Source organism: Schistocerca serialis, chromosome 2, assembly GCF_023864345.2.
Source record: "Schistocerca serialis cubense isolate TAMUIC-IGC-003099 chromosome 2, iqSchSeri2.2, whole genome shotgun sequence".
NCBI lineage: Eukaryota > Metazoa > Arthropoda > Insecta > Orthoptera > Acrididae > Schistocerca > Schistocerca serialis.
The window spans coordinates 974,271,157-974,289,744 of record NC_064639.1 but is presented as its reverse complement, the minus strand read 5'-3'; the positions used below and the strand labels follow the sequence as shown (position 1 = coordinate 974,289,744).

At 39.3% G+C, this 18,588-nt stretch overlaps 1 protein-coding gene across 5 annotated transcripts in view; it reads right to left on the bottom strand.

Annotated features, from left to right (window-relative positions):
- Positions 1 to 18,588, bottom strand: part of LOC126458379 (ATP-dependent DNA/RNA helicase DHX36) — a 243,218-nt gene that overhangs the window by 107,042 nt on the left and 117,588 nt on the right. For 3 of the 5 annotated variants that reach the window (XM_050095356.1, XM_050095357.1, XM_050095360.1), the window contains 2 exons: positions 10,709 to 10,857; positions 10,484 to 10,597 (listed from right to left, as the gene is read on the bottom strand). In XM_050095356.1, coding sequence (XP_049951313.1) covers positions 10,484 to 10,597; positions 10,709 to 10,857 — 263 coding nt within the window. The remainder of the gene's footprint in view (positions 1 to 10,483; positions 10,598 to 10,708; positions 10,858 to 18,588) is intronic. The other 2 variants (XM_050095358.1, XM_050095359.1) reach the window with 1 other exon arrangement.

Below are 18,588 nucleotides of genomic sequence, written 5' to 3'. Positions count from 1 at the left end.
ACAATACCGTTGTTTTACGTTCCTCCATTGAAGACCACCTTAGAAATCCCCTGAAGCACAGCAAGTGCTGTATCGTGTGTGAGATACAGAGGCGCGCGAGTGCGTTGGGACTTACCCCAGCTCAATGCTAGTAGCCCCACCTCACCTTAACGCATCTGCGTGTAGCGCACAAGTATTGCACCACAATTAAGTATAAAATTAAAAGTCAAAATTTACATTTAAAACTTTGTTAAGATATATTTCAGTATAATAATGTTTCAAATATCACATCTTTATGTACCTAGACTTGGTAGTTTCCATAAAAATGCAGTTTTAAGAAAAAAATAAGTGACACTTAATAATAAAGCTAGAAATCCAGAATTTGGTCGAAATGTGCCTGTAGAGCTCATAAATATGCGGTGCAAGTTTCAAAACCAAAGAGCAATAATTAAGAACAGAATCCATGTTTTTAGGAAAAATGAAAGGCACTAAATATTGGACTTAGAAACGTCAAAATTTGCTTTAGGCTTCAGTTCACCCTAAAAATAATAACTGAGACCTTGTAAAGCTACCTCTTACAGTTTTTGAGTAATTAAGTAAAAACCAATTTTGCAACTAAAATATACCCATTTGTAGTAGATTAATTACCTGTAACTTTAAGAGTAGAGAATTTTGGTTAAGGCAGATGATAAAACCTACCAAATAAGAGAGCTATACCAAATTTTAGAGTTGTAATATTAATAAGAGCCAATACAAATTCTAGTAAGGTATGGTTCAGAGTTAATGATCTACCGTTAGTTCCACTACAAAAATTCTAGAAGGCAAATTTTTTATTCAAACGTGCTGAAACTTTTTCTGTGCTTTCAAACAACTGACCTGAATACATGTAAAAATTATGAAGATTCTGATTTAATTACTAACTATGTCATTAAAGATTATGTGTCTGAGAAAGAGGTTGTTCTGAGGCTGCTGCTGTGTGTTAAAGCAGTAGGCAACACATGCTTCCTCGCCCGTCCACTGTGGCATCTACATAAATACAGCCCGAGAGGCAGTAGGAAGGTTCACTTCGCATTTAGTCGCTGTAAGATCCACGTCTGTTAAATGTCGGATTGCGCTCTGCCTCAGATGACGTCAGAGCTGGACTGTGACAAAGCGCGTATTTGCGGTAAAAATGGATAGTGAACTCGGGAGGACTGTACACCATCCTGGATCACTTAGAATTCGCCAAAGTAACTGTTAGTGCGCCATCTGTGAGAATTACAAATCCGCATGGCAAGTGGTGACTATTATTTCATCTTTTATGGTGAGCATTAATGGTGAGTATTAATTCTGAACATTTATTGCAAACTTTCAATTGACTATTATTAGTCATGACGAAAGAGAATCTGGTAGGAACGTACTGTAGAGGTCGCCTCTGGACTGCTAGTTGTGCTATTTATGATGGAAAGATTTTCTGTCAATTGTACATAGTGAATTTCAAAGTACTGTATGTGAGACACTTTACTCAATATATGCATTAACTAGAACTTTATACTTTCATTTAAAATTATAGTCCTAATCCCACTAGTAGAAGGAGAATCGAAACATTTCTTTCAGTAGGCTGGACCAGAATTTGGCGTGCAGACTGGAAACTAAGATCAGTACGTTTCCCTTCGCTTTGGGCTGACCACAAAATTAGTTGCCAGGCTCGCGTGAGAAAGACGGCGAACTGTACAATTACCAATACTAATGCCAAACTTAAACATTTATTTTACCCGCCGAACCACACTCCGATCGTTATTTTCTGTTTTGCAGTCTGCATGTCTCAAGTACAACCTTGCCAAATCTCAATTTTTTTCAGCTGCCAATTGAATACCTACATTTTGAGGTTTCTCGCAGAGGGGTCAAGCCATTTTGTCACCATGTTGATGCAATTGAGGGGTTTGCTGTGGCCAACCTTTATTAAGAAACTGTAGGTATTTCTAGGTAAAGTTGCATACTACCGAACGCATCCACTGTTGCTCAGCCCCTGAACATGCTTTTATATAAATATGTGCCTTTTCCTGGACCCAGCTTGTGACTTAGTTTTCTTTACTTAAATCTAAGCTTCAATCTTCCCCATACCTGGCCACTTTTCAACCGGTTCAGCATCTTGTGTTCGCTACCAATGCCTCTCAGCATGGTCTCGATGCGTTCTGGTGAACATATATGTGGACGGGTCTGAATGACCCATTGCTTATGCTTCTAAGACTTTTAACTCCCACTCAGCAGTGGTATTCTCAGACTGAAAAGGAAGCTTTAGTAATTGGGTTCGCCCTCAAGAAATTTCACATCTTCATGTTTGGTCCTAAGTTCCATTTAATCATGGATCACAAGCTGTTGGTTTGTTCTTTTTAATCCGTGGGCTTCCATGCTGACAAGGCACCACATTGTATGCAGTGGTGAGGTCTTCCCCTCCCGAGATCACTAATAGAATTACCGGCTGACAACGCAACATGCCAATGCCGATGTCTTGTCTCACCTTTCAATCAGCCCAGACCCAGCATTGAATCAGGATGAGTTGCTTTGTATCTATTTAGATACTGAGAACCAGAACAGGGTTGATGGCTTTTCCATCACTAGTGCTGCTATAGCATTGGCTATCACTGTGGATCCTGTACTTAGTGGTCCTCTCTCTTGTGCAGCATGGTTGGCCAGAAAATTGCCCGGACCATGCCTCGGATGCCTTGCATAATTACTTCTCCCTCCAAACAGCTTTTCTGTGTTTGATGGGGTTCTTTTGTTGGCTACAAAGGACCCTGCTCCCCAAGTTGTGATTCCAATTTCCTTACGTTGTAATGTACTGCTGCTTCTGCATCTCTGTCATTGGGGCACCTCTTGCACCAAAGCTTTGGCCCACTGGCATGTGCATTGGCTGGGCATAGATGGGGACATTAAGCAGCTTATCGCCCCTTGCAGTCACTATGTTCACCAACAGGCGGCCCCGCAGGTGTCAGGTCGATATTTCAGCACCCCTGGAAGCATCTACATGTCGATTTTAGTGGGCCCTTCCTAAAACAGGTTTGGCTCATCGTAGTGGATGGCTATTACAAGTTTCCCTACATGGCGCGATGTCCGTCCATGTCTGTGCCAGCCACTATTTTGTCCCCGTCTTAAGATTTTTTAATTGATGGACTTCCGTACTGATTATGGCCCCCAGTTTGTTGCTTGAGAATTTGCACCTTTTTGTCAGGTTATTGGTGTTCACCATCTTACAGCTGCCCCATTTCATGGGTTATAGGTACAGAAAGCTGGCTAAAGCCTGAAATAAGTTCTGCAGCAATTTTTATGAAGTCTCAGATGGTGTTCAGGAAAGATAGATTAAGCAGAATTGGTGGTGGAGTGTTTGTGTCTGCCAGTAGTGATTTATCTTGTAGTGAAGTCGAAGTAGTTACTCCGTGTGAATTGGTATGGGTGGAGGTTATACTTAACAGCCGAACTAAGTTAATAATTGGCTCCTTCTACTGATCCCCAGACTCAGATGATATAGTTGCTGAACAGTTCAGAGAAAATGCCAAAAATTGATTATTTTAGGACATTCCTCAGGGACATTCACTGGACTGATGTTTAGAGTGCTCATGGCATGAATGGAAAATATAACACTTTTGCTAATAAATTGCTTACTTTATTTGAACACTGTTTTTCCCCAAAACTAACCAAGGTTAGAGCAAAGTCTACAAAGAAGCCATGGATTACTCAAGGAATAGGGGTATCTTGTAAAACAAAAAAAAAAAACTGTATATGTCAATCCAAAACAGTTCTGATGTTGATGCTATAGCACATTACAAGAAATGCTGCAAAATATTAAAGACCGTAATACAAACATCAAAGCAAATATATTACAAGGAAAAGATAGTCATATCAGATAACAAAATAAAGACAATATGGGATATAGTGAAGGAGGAGACTGGTAGAACCAGACATGAAGACGGACAAATAGCATTAAGAGATGTGTATAGTGTTACAGAACTTTTCAACAAACATTTTATAACTGTTACTGAAAAGATGGGGTTGAATGGTTCTGTAGATGCTGCTATTGAATACCTCAGACCAGACATTTCAAGTAACTTCCATAATATGTATTTGGCCCTCACTACCCCAGCAGAAATAATTTCCATCATAACATCTTTAAAATCAAAAACATCTAGTGGGTATGATGAAATATCAACGAAGTTAATTAAAGAATGTGATTCTGAGTTAAGTAACATATTAAGCTATCTGTGTAACCAGTCGTTTATCAGTGGAATATTTCCTGAATGGTTGAAATACGCTGAAGTTAAGCCACTGTTTAAGAAGGGATACAAAAATAGCATCAAATTTCTGCCCAATTTCACTTTCGCCAGCATTCTCAAAAATTTTAGAAAAAGTAATGTACAATCGGCTTTATTACCATCTTATCTCAAATAACATACTGTCAAAGCTGCAGTACAGATTTCTAAAGGGTTCTGATATTGACAAGGCTATCTACATTTACAGTGAAAATGTGCTAAATTCATTACACAAAAAATTGCAGGCAACTGGTATTTTTGTGATCTGTCAAAGGCATTTTACTGTGTAAATCACAATATCCTTTTTAGTAAATTAGAATATTATGGTGTAACAGGAAATGCTGCAAAATGGTTCACATCTTATATCTCTGGCAGGAAACAAAGGGTGTTATTAGGCAAGAGACATGTATTAAGCTATCAGACATCATCCAACTGGGAACTAATTACATGTAGGGTCCCACAAGGTTCCATTTTAGGGCCCTTACTCTTTCTTGTATATATCAATGACCTTTCATCAGTAACATTACCAAATCCCAAGTTTGTTTTGTTTGCCAATGATACAAGCATTGCAATAAATAGCAAATCAAGTGTACTCTCAGAAAGATCGGCTAATAAAATATTTGTGGATATTAATCACTGGCTCCCAGCCAATTCTTTGTCACTAAACTTTGAAAAAACACACTATATGCAGTTCAGAACTTCTAAGGGGTGTCCCAAGAGTATATGCCTAACATAAAATGACAAACAGATAGAAGAAATGGACAGTGTTAAATTCTTGGGATTACAGCTTGATAATAAATTCAACTAGGAGGAGCACACCACAGAACTGCTGAAGCATCTTAACAAATCTCTATTTTCAATGCAAATTGTGTCAGACACTGGGGATATAAAAATGAAAAAGCTGGCATACTATGCTTACTTTCATTCCATAATGTCGTATGGGATTATTTTTTGGGGTAATTCATCAAGCCAAGCTAAAGTTTTCTGGGCACAAAAACGTGCAGTAAGAGTTATTTATTTATTTATTTATGCATTTATTTTACCTGGCAAGATTAGGGCCTTCAGGCCCTCTCTTACACCTAACCAGGCATACTCAGATTGAACATTAAGTTTCTACAGAACATTAAGGACATATAACGTGTTCTACAGTATTAATGTTAAAGAAAAGTAAATAGAGATTACAACAGTAGTACAATGATAATTATAACAATCAAAAAATAATTATAACAATCAAGAATAATAATAATAATAATAATAATAATAATAGTAATAATAATAATAGTAATGACTATGTATATGAAAGTAAACATATTTTTCTTTTATGAATGTCAGTCCTATTGCTAGTTGGGAATTTTCTCATTATGTTCTTGCAGCTTGTGAGTTATTCTCATCGAGCAGAGACATAAGACGATAGAATGGGGTGAAAGAGATATAGAAGAGGTAGATAGGTTAGAGGAAGAGAAATAGAATGGTAAAGTTCGAAGCTATGATGGAGAGGAGAAAGAAAGAGATGAGAGGGGCACAACAATGGTGGCTATACCGCCCCAAATATGTAAGTTTTGAGTTCCCTCTTGAATGTTGAGTGGTTCTGGATAAGACGCAGATCACAGGGGAGTGCGTTCCATAGTCGTATGGCTGAGATGGAGAATGACACGGAGAAAGATTTTGTGTTATGTAAAGGTACAGCCAAGATGCTAGACGTATTCGATCTGGTATTGCGGTGTGGAGTGATGATAGGTGTTTAATGTGAGAAGATAAGTATTGCGGGTACCAGCGGATAAGAAATCGATGAAGTAAGCACATCGTGTGGAGATCGCGTGCCTTATGTGGGCGTATCCAACCTAGCTGGGAGTATGAAGGACTGATATGATCATACAATCGTATATTGCACACGTATCTAACGCAAGCATTCATCACTAGCTCGAGGCATCTCGAATTTTCTCTATTTGTACCGTGTTGAACTACATCACAGTAGTAAAGATTAGGCAAGACTAGTGTTTGGACTAATTTTTGTTTAACAAGGGTTGGAAATAGTTTTCTAAATTTTTGAATTGCATGTAGGGAGGAGAGCGATTTCCGGCAAGCTGTGGCTGTTTGTTCTTCCCAGTTTAGGTGCTCATCCAAGATTATTCCAAGGTCTTTTACTGTTTTCTGGTATGGTAGTTGGGTACCATTGAGGAGTATTTGAGGGACTGTTTCGCGAAAGTACCGGCTGATTAACTTTGGATGAGATATAAGTATGACCTGGGATTTCTTGGGGTTTAGTTTCAGACCTAGGTTCTGTGCCCATTGAGAAACAGAGCAAAGACCTGCGTTCATACTCGCTACTGAGTCAGCAATGTTCTTGGGGCTTGTACTTACGTACAGTTGGATGTCGTCGGCATATAGATGGTAGTTGCAGGAGTGAATCACTGAAGAAATATCATTAATGTACAGTGAGAAGAGTAATGGACCAAGGACGGAGCCTTGGGGAACTCCAGAGCGCACGTTTTTCCATGATGACTTTTCCGACCCACAAATGACTTGTTGACTTCTGTTTTTGAGGTAGCTGTCGAACCAATGTATTGCGCTGTTTGAGAAATTCAGCTGTTTCATTTTAATTAGTAATATATCAAAGTCAACTGTATCAAAAGCCTTGCTAAAGTCAAGCAGTGTTAGGATGGTAGCTTCATGTCTGTCCATAGCATGTTAAATGTCATCAGTTACTTTGATTAATGGAGTTGCTGTACTATGGTGCTTTCGAAAGCCTGACTGATATTTGTCATGGATGTTATGAGTTTTGAGGTAATCCGTCAGCTGTTCATGGACGATGTATTCTAGGGCTTTAGATATTGCAGGTAGTATGCTGATCGGCCTGTAGTCACCTGGCGGTGTGAACTCTAGAACATCCTGTAGAAGCCTGTTTAGGGAACTAGGGATACTAACTACTGCTTACCCAATACATTTATTCCTTAATTAAATTTGTCATTAAAAATATATCACTTTTTCAAACCGACAGCTCAATTCATGGAATCAATACTAAAAATACGAATAATGTTCACAGGGATTTAAAGTCACTTACTCTTGTACAAAAAGGTGTGCATTATTCAGGAACACACATTTTCAATAACTCGCCAGCAGCCATAAAAAACTTAACAACCAATGAAATCCAGTTTAAGAGAAGCCTAAAGGATTTATTGGAGGCCAATTCCTTCTACTCTATTGATGAATTTCTCAGTAGGACCAATTGATTTGTGTGCAATATGGGAGATGCTGAGCCACGATAGGCACAATAAAAAGATTCACACAATTAAGGCCTTTGTCAGCAGTAGACACACACACACACACACACACACACACACACACACACACACACACGCGCGCGCGCGCGCGCGCGCGCGCAAGCGCAACTTGCACACACACCTGCAGTCTCAGAGAGCTGAAACTACACTGTGAGCATCAGCACTAGTGCATGATGGGAGTTGCGACTGGGTGGGGGTAAGGAGGAGGCTGGGGTGGGGAGGGGGAGGGATAGTATGGTGGGAGTGGTGGACAGTGAAGTGTTGCAGTTTAGATGGAGGGTAGGTGAGAAGGTGCGGAGGGGGAGGGGGTAAGTAGCGGAAAGGAGAGAAATAAAAATAAAAATAAAAGAAATTAAAATACTGGGTGTGGCGGTGAAATGACGGCTGTGTAGTGCTGGAATGGGAACAGGGAGGGGGCTGGATGGGTGAGGACAGTGACTAACGAAGGTTGAGGCCGGGAGGGTTACGGGAATGTAGGACATATTGCAGGGAAAGTTCCCACCTGCGCAATTCAGAAAAGCTGGTGTTGGTGGGAAGGATCCATATGGCACAGGCTGTAAAGCAATCATTGAGATGAGGGGTATCATGTTTGGCAGGGTATTCAACTACAGGGTGGTCCACTTGTTTTTTGGCCACAGTTTGTTGGTGGCCATTCATGCGGACAGACAGCTTGTTAGTTGTCATGCCTACATAGAATGCAGCACAGTGGTTGCAGCTTAGCTTGTACATCACATGACTGGTTTCACAGGTAGCCCTGCCTTTGATGTGTTAGGTAATGTTAGTGACCAGACTGGAGTAGGTGGTGGTAGGAGGATGTATGGGACAGGTCTTGCATCTAGGTCTATTACAGGGGTATGAGCCATGAGGTAAGGGATTGGGAGCAGGGGTAGCATAAGGATGGACGAGTATATTGTGTAGGTTCGGTGGATGGCAGAATACCACGGTAGGAGGGGTGGGAAGGATAGTGGGTAGGGCATTTTTCATTTCAGGGCACAACGAGAGGTAATCGAAACCCTGGCGGAGAATGTAATTCAGTTGCTCCAGTCCCAGATGGTACTGAGTTACGAGGGGAATGCTCCTCTGTCACTGGACTGTGGGACTTTGGGAGGTGGTGGGTGACTGGAAAGATAAGTCACGGGAAATTTGTTTTTGTACTAGGATGGGAGGATAATTACGATCAGTGAAGGCTTCAGTGAGACCCTCGGTATATTTAGAGAGGGACTGCTCGTCACTGCAGATGCGATGACCACGCGTAGCTAGGCTGTACGGAAGGGCCTTCTTGGTATAAAACGGGTGGCAGCTGTCGAAGTGGAGGTACTGCTGGTGGTTAGTAGGTTTCATATGGATGGAGGTACTGATGTGGCCATCTCCGAGGTGGAGGTCAACATCTAGGAAGGTGGCTTGTTGGGTTGCGTAGGACCAGGTGAAGCAAATGGGGGAGAAGTTGTTGAGGTTCTGGAATGTGCATAAGGTGTCCTCACCTTCAATCCAGATAGCAAAGATGTCATTAATGAATCTGAATCAGGTGAGGGGTTTAGGATTCTGGGTTTTTAGGAAGGATTCCTCAGATTGTTACATTCCATCTGGATTTTCCATTGTTTGAGATATATATTCTGCATCATTTCAGTGCAGTAATGTGTTCATTGTAAATAAGTGTGTGTGTGTGTGTGTGTGTGTGTGTGTGTGTGTGTGTGTGTGTGTAAGTACAATCTAGCTTCTGCAACATTTCAGTGCAGTAATATGTTCATTGTAAATAAGTATTGTAGTAGTTCTATTACATGTTTATTACCTCATAAAAAAAAAAAACTTTTTTTAAATTTTAAATTCAGTGCAGTAGTGTTTGTAAAATTATTCTTTCATATAGTGTTCATTAAAAAAATGATCATCATTCCACTTGGGACCCGTGGAACGTACATTAGCTTATTTGTTTCAGTTGTAAATATTTGTCATGTATTACTGTTTTTCCGACATGTTCCACATCCTGGAGGACCTCCTCACTATGGATCAATTGGAATGAAAGTAAATCTAATCTAATCATTTCTAAGAAAGAATGTTCTTGTTATTACTGTTTACTGTGCCTTTCTGGAAACTGTGGAAGCAACTGAGATTATTAAAAATGTTGAGTCAGAACAAAGGTGGTGAGGTAAAAATGTATTTGAAGGGATAGGTGATTATAATATAGAGTGAAAATCTTTCATGTTGATAGTGTCATAGAACTACTGGAATTGAAATTTGTTCCTCAACTTTCTTGACTGTGAGTGTTTTTACAGCAGTTTTGTTGGAATGTAATGCACCTATGAAAAATGTTTGGGATATAAAATGTAATATGATGTTGAAAGTACACTAATACTTTTTTTTTTTAATTCAAATAGCTGGATCCACTATACTGGAAATAGTGCATTCATTTATTTTGCATACAAAATAAACTATTGGTCACATTCACCCCACGTTGTGAGGTGAAGGTAATCAACAATTACAGTAAGGGCAATTATGAATTAACAATAAATTAAAACATGAATCAGGCTGTACAGTTAACACTTCAAATTTGTATTCTGACATTGCTGAAGTAAACAGACCCTTTAAAAAAAGCTCCTGTGTTTGACTGGATTCACCCCAGCTTACCAGTACTTAGTATTGTTCTTCCTGAAGATAAGTAGTGGTCTGCAATTCTGTCTCCTTGTAATTTTACCACACTGAAAATTGTTATCAATCAATTCCAGCCATTAACTGTTACAGCCATCTGAGAGGCTGGGGTGACACAAAAAAACTGAGTAACAGCATAATAGGAGAACCAATGTAAAACTTACATAGCAATGAAACATGTAATTATTACACACTTCAACATCAATCTGCTTTACAAAATAAGTGGGACTCTTTAAAATGTAAGATATTTCAATAAAACAAATTATGTACTGTTTAAAATTTGTAAATTCTGACCTGATATATGGTGCTATCCAGTTCTCATATTCTTCCCTCTTATGCCTCTTTCTCGCTGTTGCGATACACCTGAAATAGCATCTTTCTGATTCATTACATATTGGCATAGTGAACCTGCAAAAGTTTTCCAGCTATTGTAAAACCTTAACTCCAACCTGTGGTTAACGTCAGTATAACCGAAACTAAAACGAAACAGGAAAAGAAGAAAAAGCTACAATGTCTTACTCAGTAATCTGCAGCACATCTTCCAGGTAAAGTTCCTGAACAGGATAAGTGAATCCCGGGATGTTTATGAGAGGACAGTTGTCGAAGTACCGAGAAAATGACTCGGCATTCAATGTTGCACTCATCAACACCAATTTAAGATCAGGTCGCTGCAGAACAAAAAATGAATATTGCACTAATATGATGTCGCATGTAATTGTTTCTGAAATCACAATCCACACTAATACATTTCTGGCAACAGTACTAATACAAACTTATTTTTTCCTGTGGACTGTTGTTCACAAAAAACAAAAATGGGCAAGAAATGCTTCAAAAGTACAATGGTTCTGGCAAGTAACAAAAATTATAAGGATTTCTACATACAAAGATTACGACTTGGACGTGCAGAATCATGTACTTTTGCACAAGATACATAGACACAAAGCTATGTGAAGCTAAATCATGGTAAATGATTAATTACTTGAAACACTTGTCCTTGGAGGGGCAGCCAGACTTGGGGCATGCACAAAACTTATTATGAAACAGGAAAGGCCGTAAAAGATATGCAAGCAGATAACAAAAAAATGGTTAAAATGGCTCTGAGCACTATCCGACTTAACTTCTGAGGTCATCAGTCGCCTAGAACTTAGAACTAATTAAACCTAACTAACTTAAGGGCATCACATACATCCATGCCCGAGGCAGGATTCGAACCTGCGACTGTAGCGGTCACTCGGCTCCAGACTGTAGCACCTAGAACCACACGGCCAAAGCAGGTAACAGAGGATATTAGTAATTACACCGAACTATTACACGATGTTTTGCACAAACTATCAAAATACATCAGAATCATCCAATCCTAACTAAATATGAAAGCAGGAATCGTGGAACTTCTGCTTTCCAACAAGTTCATGTCGACTTTCAGTCATGATAAAGTTGCTCAGATTCAAGCCAGCTGCAAGGCACAATGTGTATAATGATTATATACGGTATATTACCATCAATAGAGGAATGGAAGACATATACAGGTGTAACAGTTGTGATATACAACATTTGGAAGGGATTCATAGTAATCCTTACATGGGGAGACCCCAAATAAATTATATGCCACTGGCTACTGAAAGATGCCGACACAAATGTAGGTGTGCCAATTTTTTCCCCTTAAACAAAGTATACAGGTCACATCAACTGCTCTTGAGGTGGAAGATTTAAAAATCTTAAGCATGTAAATCAAAGGCTGTACTGCTGTACCATATAAAAACCTCCCAAGTGCTGATTTCAGCATTGAAGTACCTTCTGATTTCTTAAGTCAACACATGCAAATATCAAAGTTTTGCATCTTGGTCTTCGCACAGTCCGCAACATATACATTGTTATCTATTGTTATTGGGGTCTCAGCAATGCTTGTAGAGGTTATAATTTTAAAGATACCCAAGAGACAATACGTGAAAATACATATACGATGTGTGAAAATACATATACAACATCAGCATATGAAACAAGTAAAAGGAAAGACAGGTGTCTAAAAAATAAGATTATGAGATTAACAGAAAATGCAAAACAGCTAACAAGGAAAGTTAGGAGGAAAAAACATGTGGTTGCAAATTTTTATACACTGGTAGGGAGGACTGTAATGAATACATATCAAAAATCGTGATCATTGGGATGTGAGCATAGCGGTGGGGCTACGGGGGGAGGGGGTGCATTTAAAGGTCATTTTTTTATGTTCTTCTTGAAAATATCAAATTAAATTTCCTACAAAAAAGGCCTTACTTTTCTCCACACCCACTCTTCCACCATGTTACACCCTCAGAACACAACCCTTCAATTCTTATCTGTGGTAACAAATTTAATATTTGTTCTTAACTCATTTCATTTAACAATAAACATAAATTTTATACCATTGAAACACTATTTTTAGTTAACTGTGATTTTTCCCATCTCCTGCAACGTGGAAACTGACAGCCCAAGAGAAGAAAGGTATATGAACCGAATCTATGTAAGGACCTTCATTCTTTTCTCAATGCTACAAGGGAAATTGATTCTTAGTTGTCCTGTACACCAGCTGCAGCATTCCTCTGGGAAAGACAAATTGAAAAACCACAAGTGCAGCTTGCTTTTCAGTTTACATACAGGCTATAACTCCCCATCTCCTGTCCAGTTCTCTCACATGACGATGAGCATTTCAGATGTAGGGGGCTCAATATCATGGCCATCTGTGCGCTGCCACGAAGTCAGCAACCCTTTCTCATGGTAGGGGCTACGGCTGTCACCACAGAGCAGAGCAGTTTATAATGGATTCAAACTTGAAGGCAATATTCCAGAAAGAGGAGGAGGAGGAGAGTAGGTGAAGATCAAACAGGGGATATGGACACTGCAAGAAGAATTTGACAGAACACTAAAAGACCTAGATGGAAGCAGTACCCCTGGATTAGATGACATTCACTCAAAATTACTGAGATCCTTGGCAGAGCCAGATGCGATGAAATTATTTCCACTGGTGTGAGAGATGTCCGAGAGAGTCGAAATACTCTCAAACTTTAGGAAGAAGGTAATAATTTCAATTCCAAATAAGAGAGGTGCTAATAGGTGTGAATACCACCGAATCATCAGTTTAGCTAGTCATGGTTGGAAAGTATTGGCACTTAATACTTACAGAAGAAAGGGAAAACCAGTAGAAGTTGACCTTGGGGAAGATCAGTTTGGGTTCGAGAGAACTGTAGGAACATGAGAGGTAATATTAAGGCTATGTCTTATCTCAGAAGATATGTTGAAGAAAGGCTAATCAATGTTTAGAGCATTTGTAGATTTGGAAAAGGCTTTTGACAATATTGACTAGTCTATACTCTTTGCAATGTTGAAGGCAACATGGAAAAAATGCATAGAGCAAAAAGTCTGTTTAAAACTTGTACAGAAACCTGTCAAACGACATGTAAGGAAAGCAGTAGTTTAGATGCAACTGAGACACGGTTGTAGCACATCTCCAATGTTGCTCAAACTGTACACTGAGCAAGCAATAAAGGAAACCAAGGAGAAAACTGGAAAGGGCGTCTACGTTCATGCAGAAGAAATAAAATCTTTAAGGTTTACTGATGACACTGTTCTGTCAGAGATGGTAATGGGCTTGGATGAACAACTGAATGGAATGGATAGTATCTTCAAAAGAGATTGTAATGCAAACATCATCAAAAGTAAAATAATGCTAATGCAATGTAATCACATCAAATCAGACAATTTTGAAGGAATTACGTTAGCAAATGATACACTAAAAGTAAAAGATGGGTTTAGAGATTTGGGCTGCAAAATAAATGATGATGTCCCAAGTAAAGAGGATATAAAATGCATACCAGCATCAGCAAGGAAAGTGTTTCTGAAAAAGGGAAGTTTGTTATCATCAAATATAAACACCACAAAGCATTTTCTGAAGGTATTTGACTGGAGAGCAGCCTTGTATGCAAGCAAAACTGGGACGAAAAGCTGGTCAGACAAGAAGAGAATAAAAGCTTTTGAAATGTGGTACTACAGAAGAATGATGGATATTAGATGGCTGGATCAAATAACCAGTAAGGAATACTGAACTGAAATGAGGAGTACAGTAATTTACGGTAACTTGACTAAAAGAAGTGATCGGTTGATAGGATACAAATTGAGGCATCGAAAGAATAGTCAATTTGGTAATGGATAGAAATGTGGAGGACAAAAATTGTCAAGGGAGACCTAGGCATGAAAACCGTAAGAAGTTTCAAATGAATATAGGTTGCAGTAGTTATTCATATATGATGAGGCCTGTGCGGAATAGACAAGCATGAACAGTTGCATCAAACCTGTCTTCTGACTAAAGACCATCACATCGTCACCTTTCACAAACAACATATTTTCCCACACTCTCAACAGCCAAACAGCAGCCTCATTTTGATGCAACCAAATATATTCCACACAGTGATTTGTGACTGGCTGTCATGGTACCAGATGAGGTTACACGCATCACAACTAGAATAGCACAGCACTGCAAGAAAAGGACAAAAGTAGCATTATGTGTCTCATACTTGGAACAAAATAAATTGCACAATCAATCCTGGTAGATGAAAGAGCAGTTAAATGAAGATTTGGTATTTACTGTTAAATACTATATCTCACAAGGGAAGTATAAGCTTACAAAATAGACCCCACAAAGAGTGGTATGAACCATTCATATGCAGAACTGCACATCTTACCATGAGAGACATTTGAATCATCTCCCATTCAAGGAGAACTTTGGTAAAATGAAACAAAATATCAATATAACAGAGCTAAAAACATTTATTTTAATGCAGTGACCTATTACTGCATTTCCCTCTACTTAAAATAATTACACAATATGAACAAGAAACTTTTACTGTTGACCCAATAGTGTTGCACAGCTTTTCAGTCTTCAAACAACAGGTGTGGGTTTTCAATTAAGTGGACAAAGTGAAGCGTCACAGAACAATATGAACATCTAACTAAAGCCACAGATCACTTCTGTATTCAAACAGTCTAATTCCAAATGCCACACCAATATATAGGACTGCGTGAATGTAGAAGTGATATTGAAAGTGAAAAAGTGCCATTAGTCAGAAGTGCATATTGTTCTATTCCACTATCCTTTGATCCCATCACTGAAACCTCATACCTGCAGTCTGAAGACTGTAATTATAGAAAGTTTGTTATTCAGGTAGTGTAATTATTTTAAGGAGCAGGGAATATAGAAATAAGTCACAACATCAAAATGAGTGTGTTTTTTGGCCCCGTTATATCAATATTTTGTTTATTCGTGTTAACACAGGTCCTGTCTTAGACTTCAAATTAGTGATCAGTCACATTTCTCTCAAGGTAACACAAACTGTTTTACATGCAAATGGCTCATGCCACTGTTTTTTGGGATGAGCAATTTATATCCTTAGCATATTTTTATGTGGTCCTGAGTGTTCAAGGTCAAGCACATCCTTTGTCAATGTTGTTGTTGTGGTCTTCAGTCCTGAGACTGGTTTGATGCAGCTCTCCATGCTACTCTATCCTGTGCAAGTTTCTTCATCTCCCAGTACTTACTGCAACCTACATCCTTCTGAATCTGCTTAGTGTATTCATCTCTTGGTCTCCCTCTACGATTTTTACCCTCCACGCTGCCCTCCAATACTAAATTGTTGATCCCTTGATGCCTCAGAACATGTCCTACCAACCGATCCCTTCTTCTTGTCAAGTTGTGCCACAAGCTCCTCTTCTCCCCAATTCTATTCAATACTTCCTCATTAGTTATGTGATCTACCCATCTAATCTTCAGCATTCTTCTGTAGCACCACATCTCAAAAGCTTCTATTGTCTTCTTGTCTAAACTATTTATCGTCCACGTTTCACTTCCATACATGGCTACACTCCAAACAAATACTTTCAGAAACGACTTCCTGACATTTAAATCTATACTCGATGTTAATACATTTTTCTTCTTCAGAAACGCTTTCCTTGCCATTGCCAGTCTACATTTTATATCCTCTCTACTTCGACCATCATCAGTTATTTTGCTCCCCAAATAGCAAAACTCCTTTACTACTTCAAGTGTGTAATTTCCTAATCTAATTCCCTCAGCATCACCCAACTTAAATCGGCTACATTCCATTATTCTCGTTTTGCTTTTGTTGATGTTCATCTTATATCCTCCTTTCAAGACACTGTCCATTCCGTTCAACTGCTCTTCCAAGTCCTTTGCTGTCTCTGACAGAATTACAATGTCATCAGCGAACCTCAAAGTTTTTACTTCTTCTCCATGGATTTTAATACCTACTCCGAACTTTTCTTTTGTTTCCTTTATTGCTTGCTCAATATACAGATTGAATAACATTGGGATAGGCTACAACCCTGTCTCACTCCCTTCCCAACCATTGCTTCCCTTTCATGCCCCTCGACTCTTAAAACTGCCATCTGGTTTCTGTACAAATTGTAAATAGCCTTTCGCTCCCTGTATTTTACCGCTGCCACCTTTAGAATTTGAAAGAGAGTATTCCAGTCAACATTGTCAAAAGCCTTCTCTAAGTCTACAAATGCTAGAAACGTAGGTCTGCCTTCCCTTAATCTATTTTCTAACAAGGGAACCTCCCCATCCCACCCCCCTCAGATTTAGTTATAAGTTGGCACAGTGGACAGGCCTTGAAAAACTGAACACAGATCAATCGAGAAAACAGGAAGAAGTTGTGTGGAACTACAGAAAAAATAAGTAAAATACACAAACTGAGTAGTCCGTGTGCAAGATAAGCGACATCGAGCATAGTGTCAGCTCAGGAGTGCCGTGGTCCCGTGGTTAGCGTGAACAATCGCGAAACGAGAGGTCCTTGGTTCAAGTTTTCCCTCAGGTAAAAATTTTACTTTATTTATTTTCGCAAAGTTATGACCTGTCAGTTCGTTCATTGACGTCTCTGTTCACAGTAATAAGTTTAGTGTCTGTGTTTTGCGACCGCACCGCAAAACTGTGCGATTAGTAGACGAAAGTACGTTCCTCTCCAATGGGAACCGAAAACATTTGATCGCAAGGTCATAGGTCAACCGATTCCTCCACAGGAAAACACGTCTGATATATTCTATACGACACTGGTAACGGCATGTGCGTCACATGACAGGAATATGTTGTCGACCCACCTAACCTGCACACTTGGCGAATGGGTAAAAAGATTCTTCTACCTTGCCCGATTTAGGTTTTCTTGTCGATGTGATAATAACTCCCAAAAAAGTGATGAAAACATAAGAGTTTGTCACATAAACTGCAACAAATGAATGCAACAGTTTCACAGTCACACAGTTTTCTCTGTGCTCTGTCAAAACATATGTTTTTAACGTTTTCCAATTTTTTCCGTGTGTAGACCGTCAAATCCCGCATATGTCCAAGCAAATCTGAACTGGAATTTTCGAGAGCGAAGTTGATTGTGTGAGTGCCTGAACTTTGATAATTGACACATGTCAATTGCTAGAAAATAAAAAAGTTAAAATTTTTACTCGAGGGAAGACTTGAACCGAGGTCCTCTAGTACCCCATTCGCTTACGCTTACTACGAGACTACGGCGCTCCTCGGTTCACAATGTCCTTGATGTGGCTAATGTTACACATCGAGTACTCAATTAGTATATTTTGCTTATTTTTTTCATAGTTCGACAAAACTTCTTAATGTTTTCTCCATTGATCTGTGTTCAGTTTTTCAAGGCCTATCCACAGTGCCAACTTATAACTAAATCTGAGGGGGGTGCGATGGGGAGGTTCCCTTGTAATATAAGTCATAGGGTCAGTACTGCCTCACGTGTTCCAACACCTCTATGGAATCCAAACTGATCTTCCCCGAGGTCGGCCTCTATTTCACATCTGTCAACACCTGCTTTCTTTGGGATTGGAATTATTATATTCTTCCTGAAGTCTGAGGGTATTTTGCCTGTCTCATACATCTTGCTCACCAGATGGTAAAGTTTTGTCAGGCCTGGCTCTCCCAAGGCTGTCAGTAGTTCTAATGGAATGTTGTCCACTCCGGGGGCCTTGTTTCGACTCAGGTCTTTCAGTGCTCTGTCAAACTCTTCACGCAGTATCGTATCTCCCATTTCATCTTCATCTATATCCTCTTCCATTTCCATAACACTGTCCTCAAGTACATCGCCCTTGTATAGACCCTCTATATACTCCTTCCACCTTTCTGCTTTCCCTTCTTTGCTTAGATCTTGGTTTCCATCTGAGTCCTTGGTATTCATACAAGTGGTTCTCCTTTCTCCAAAGGTCTCTTTAATTTTCCTGTAGGCAGTATCCATCTTACCTCTAGTGAGATAAGCCTCTACATTCTTACATTTGTCCTCTAGCCATGCTTGCTTAGCCATTTTGCACTTCCTGTCGATCTCAGTTTTGAGACGTTTGTATTC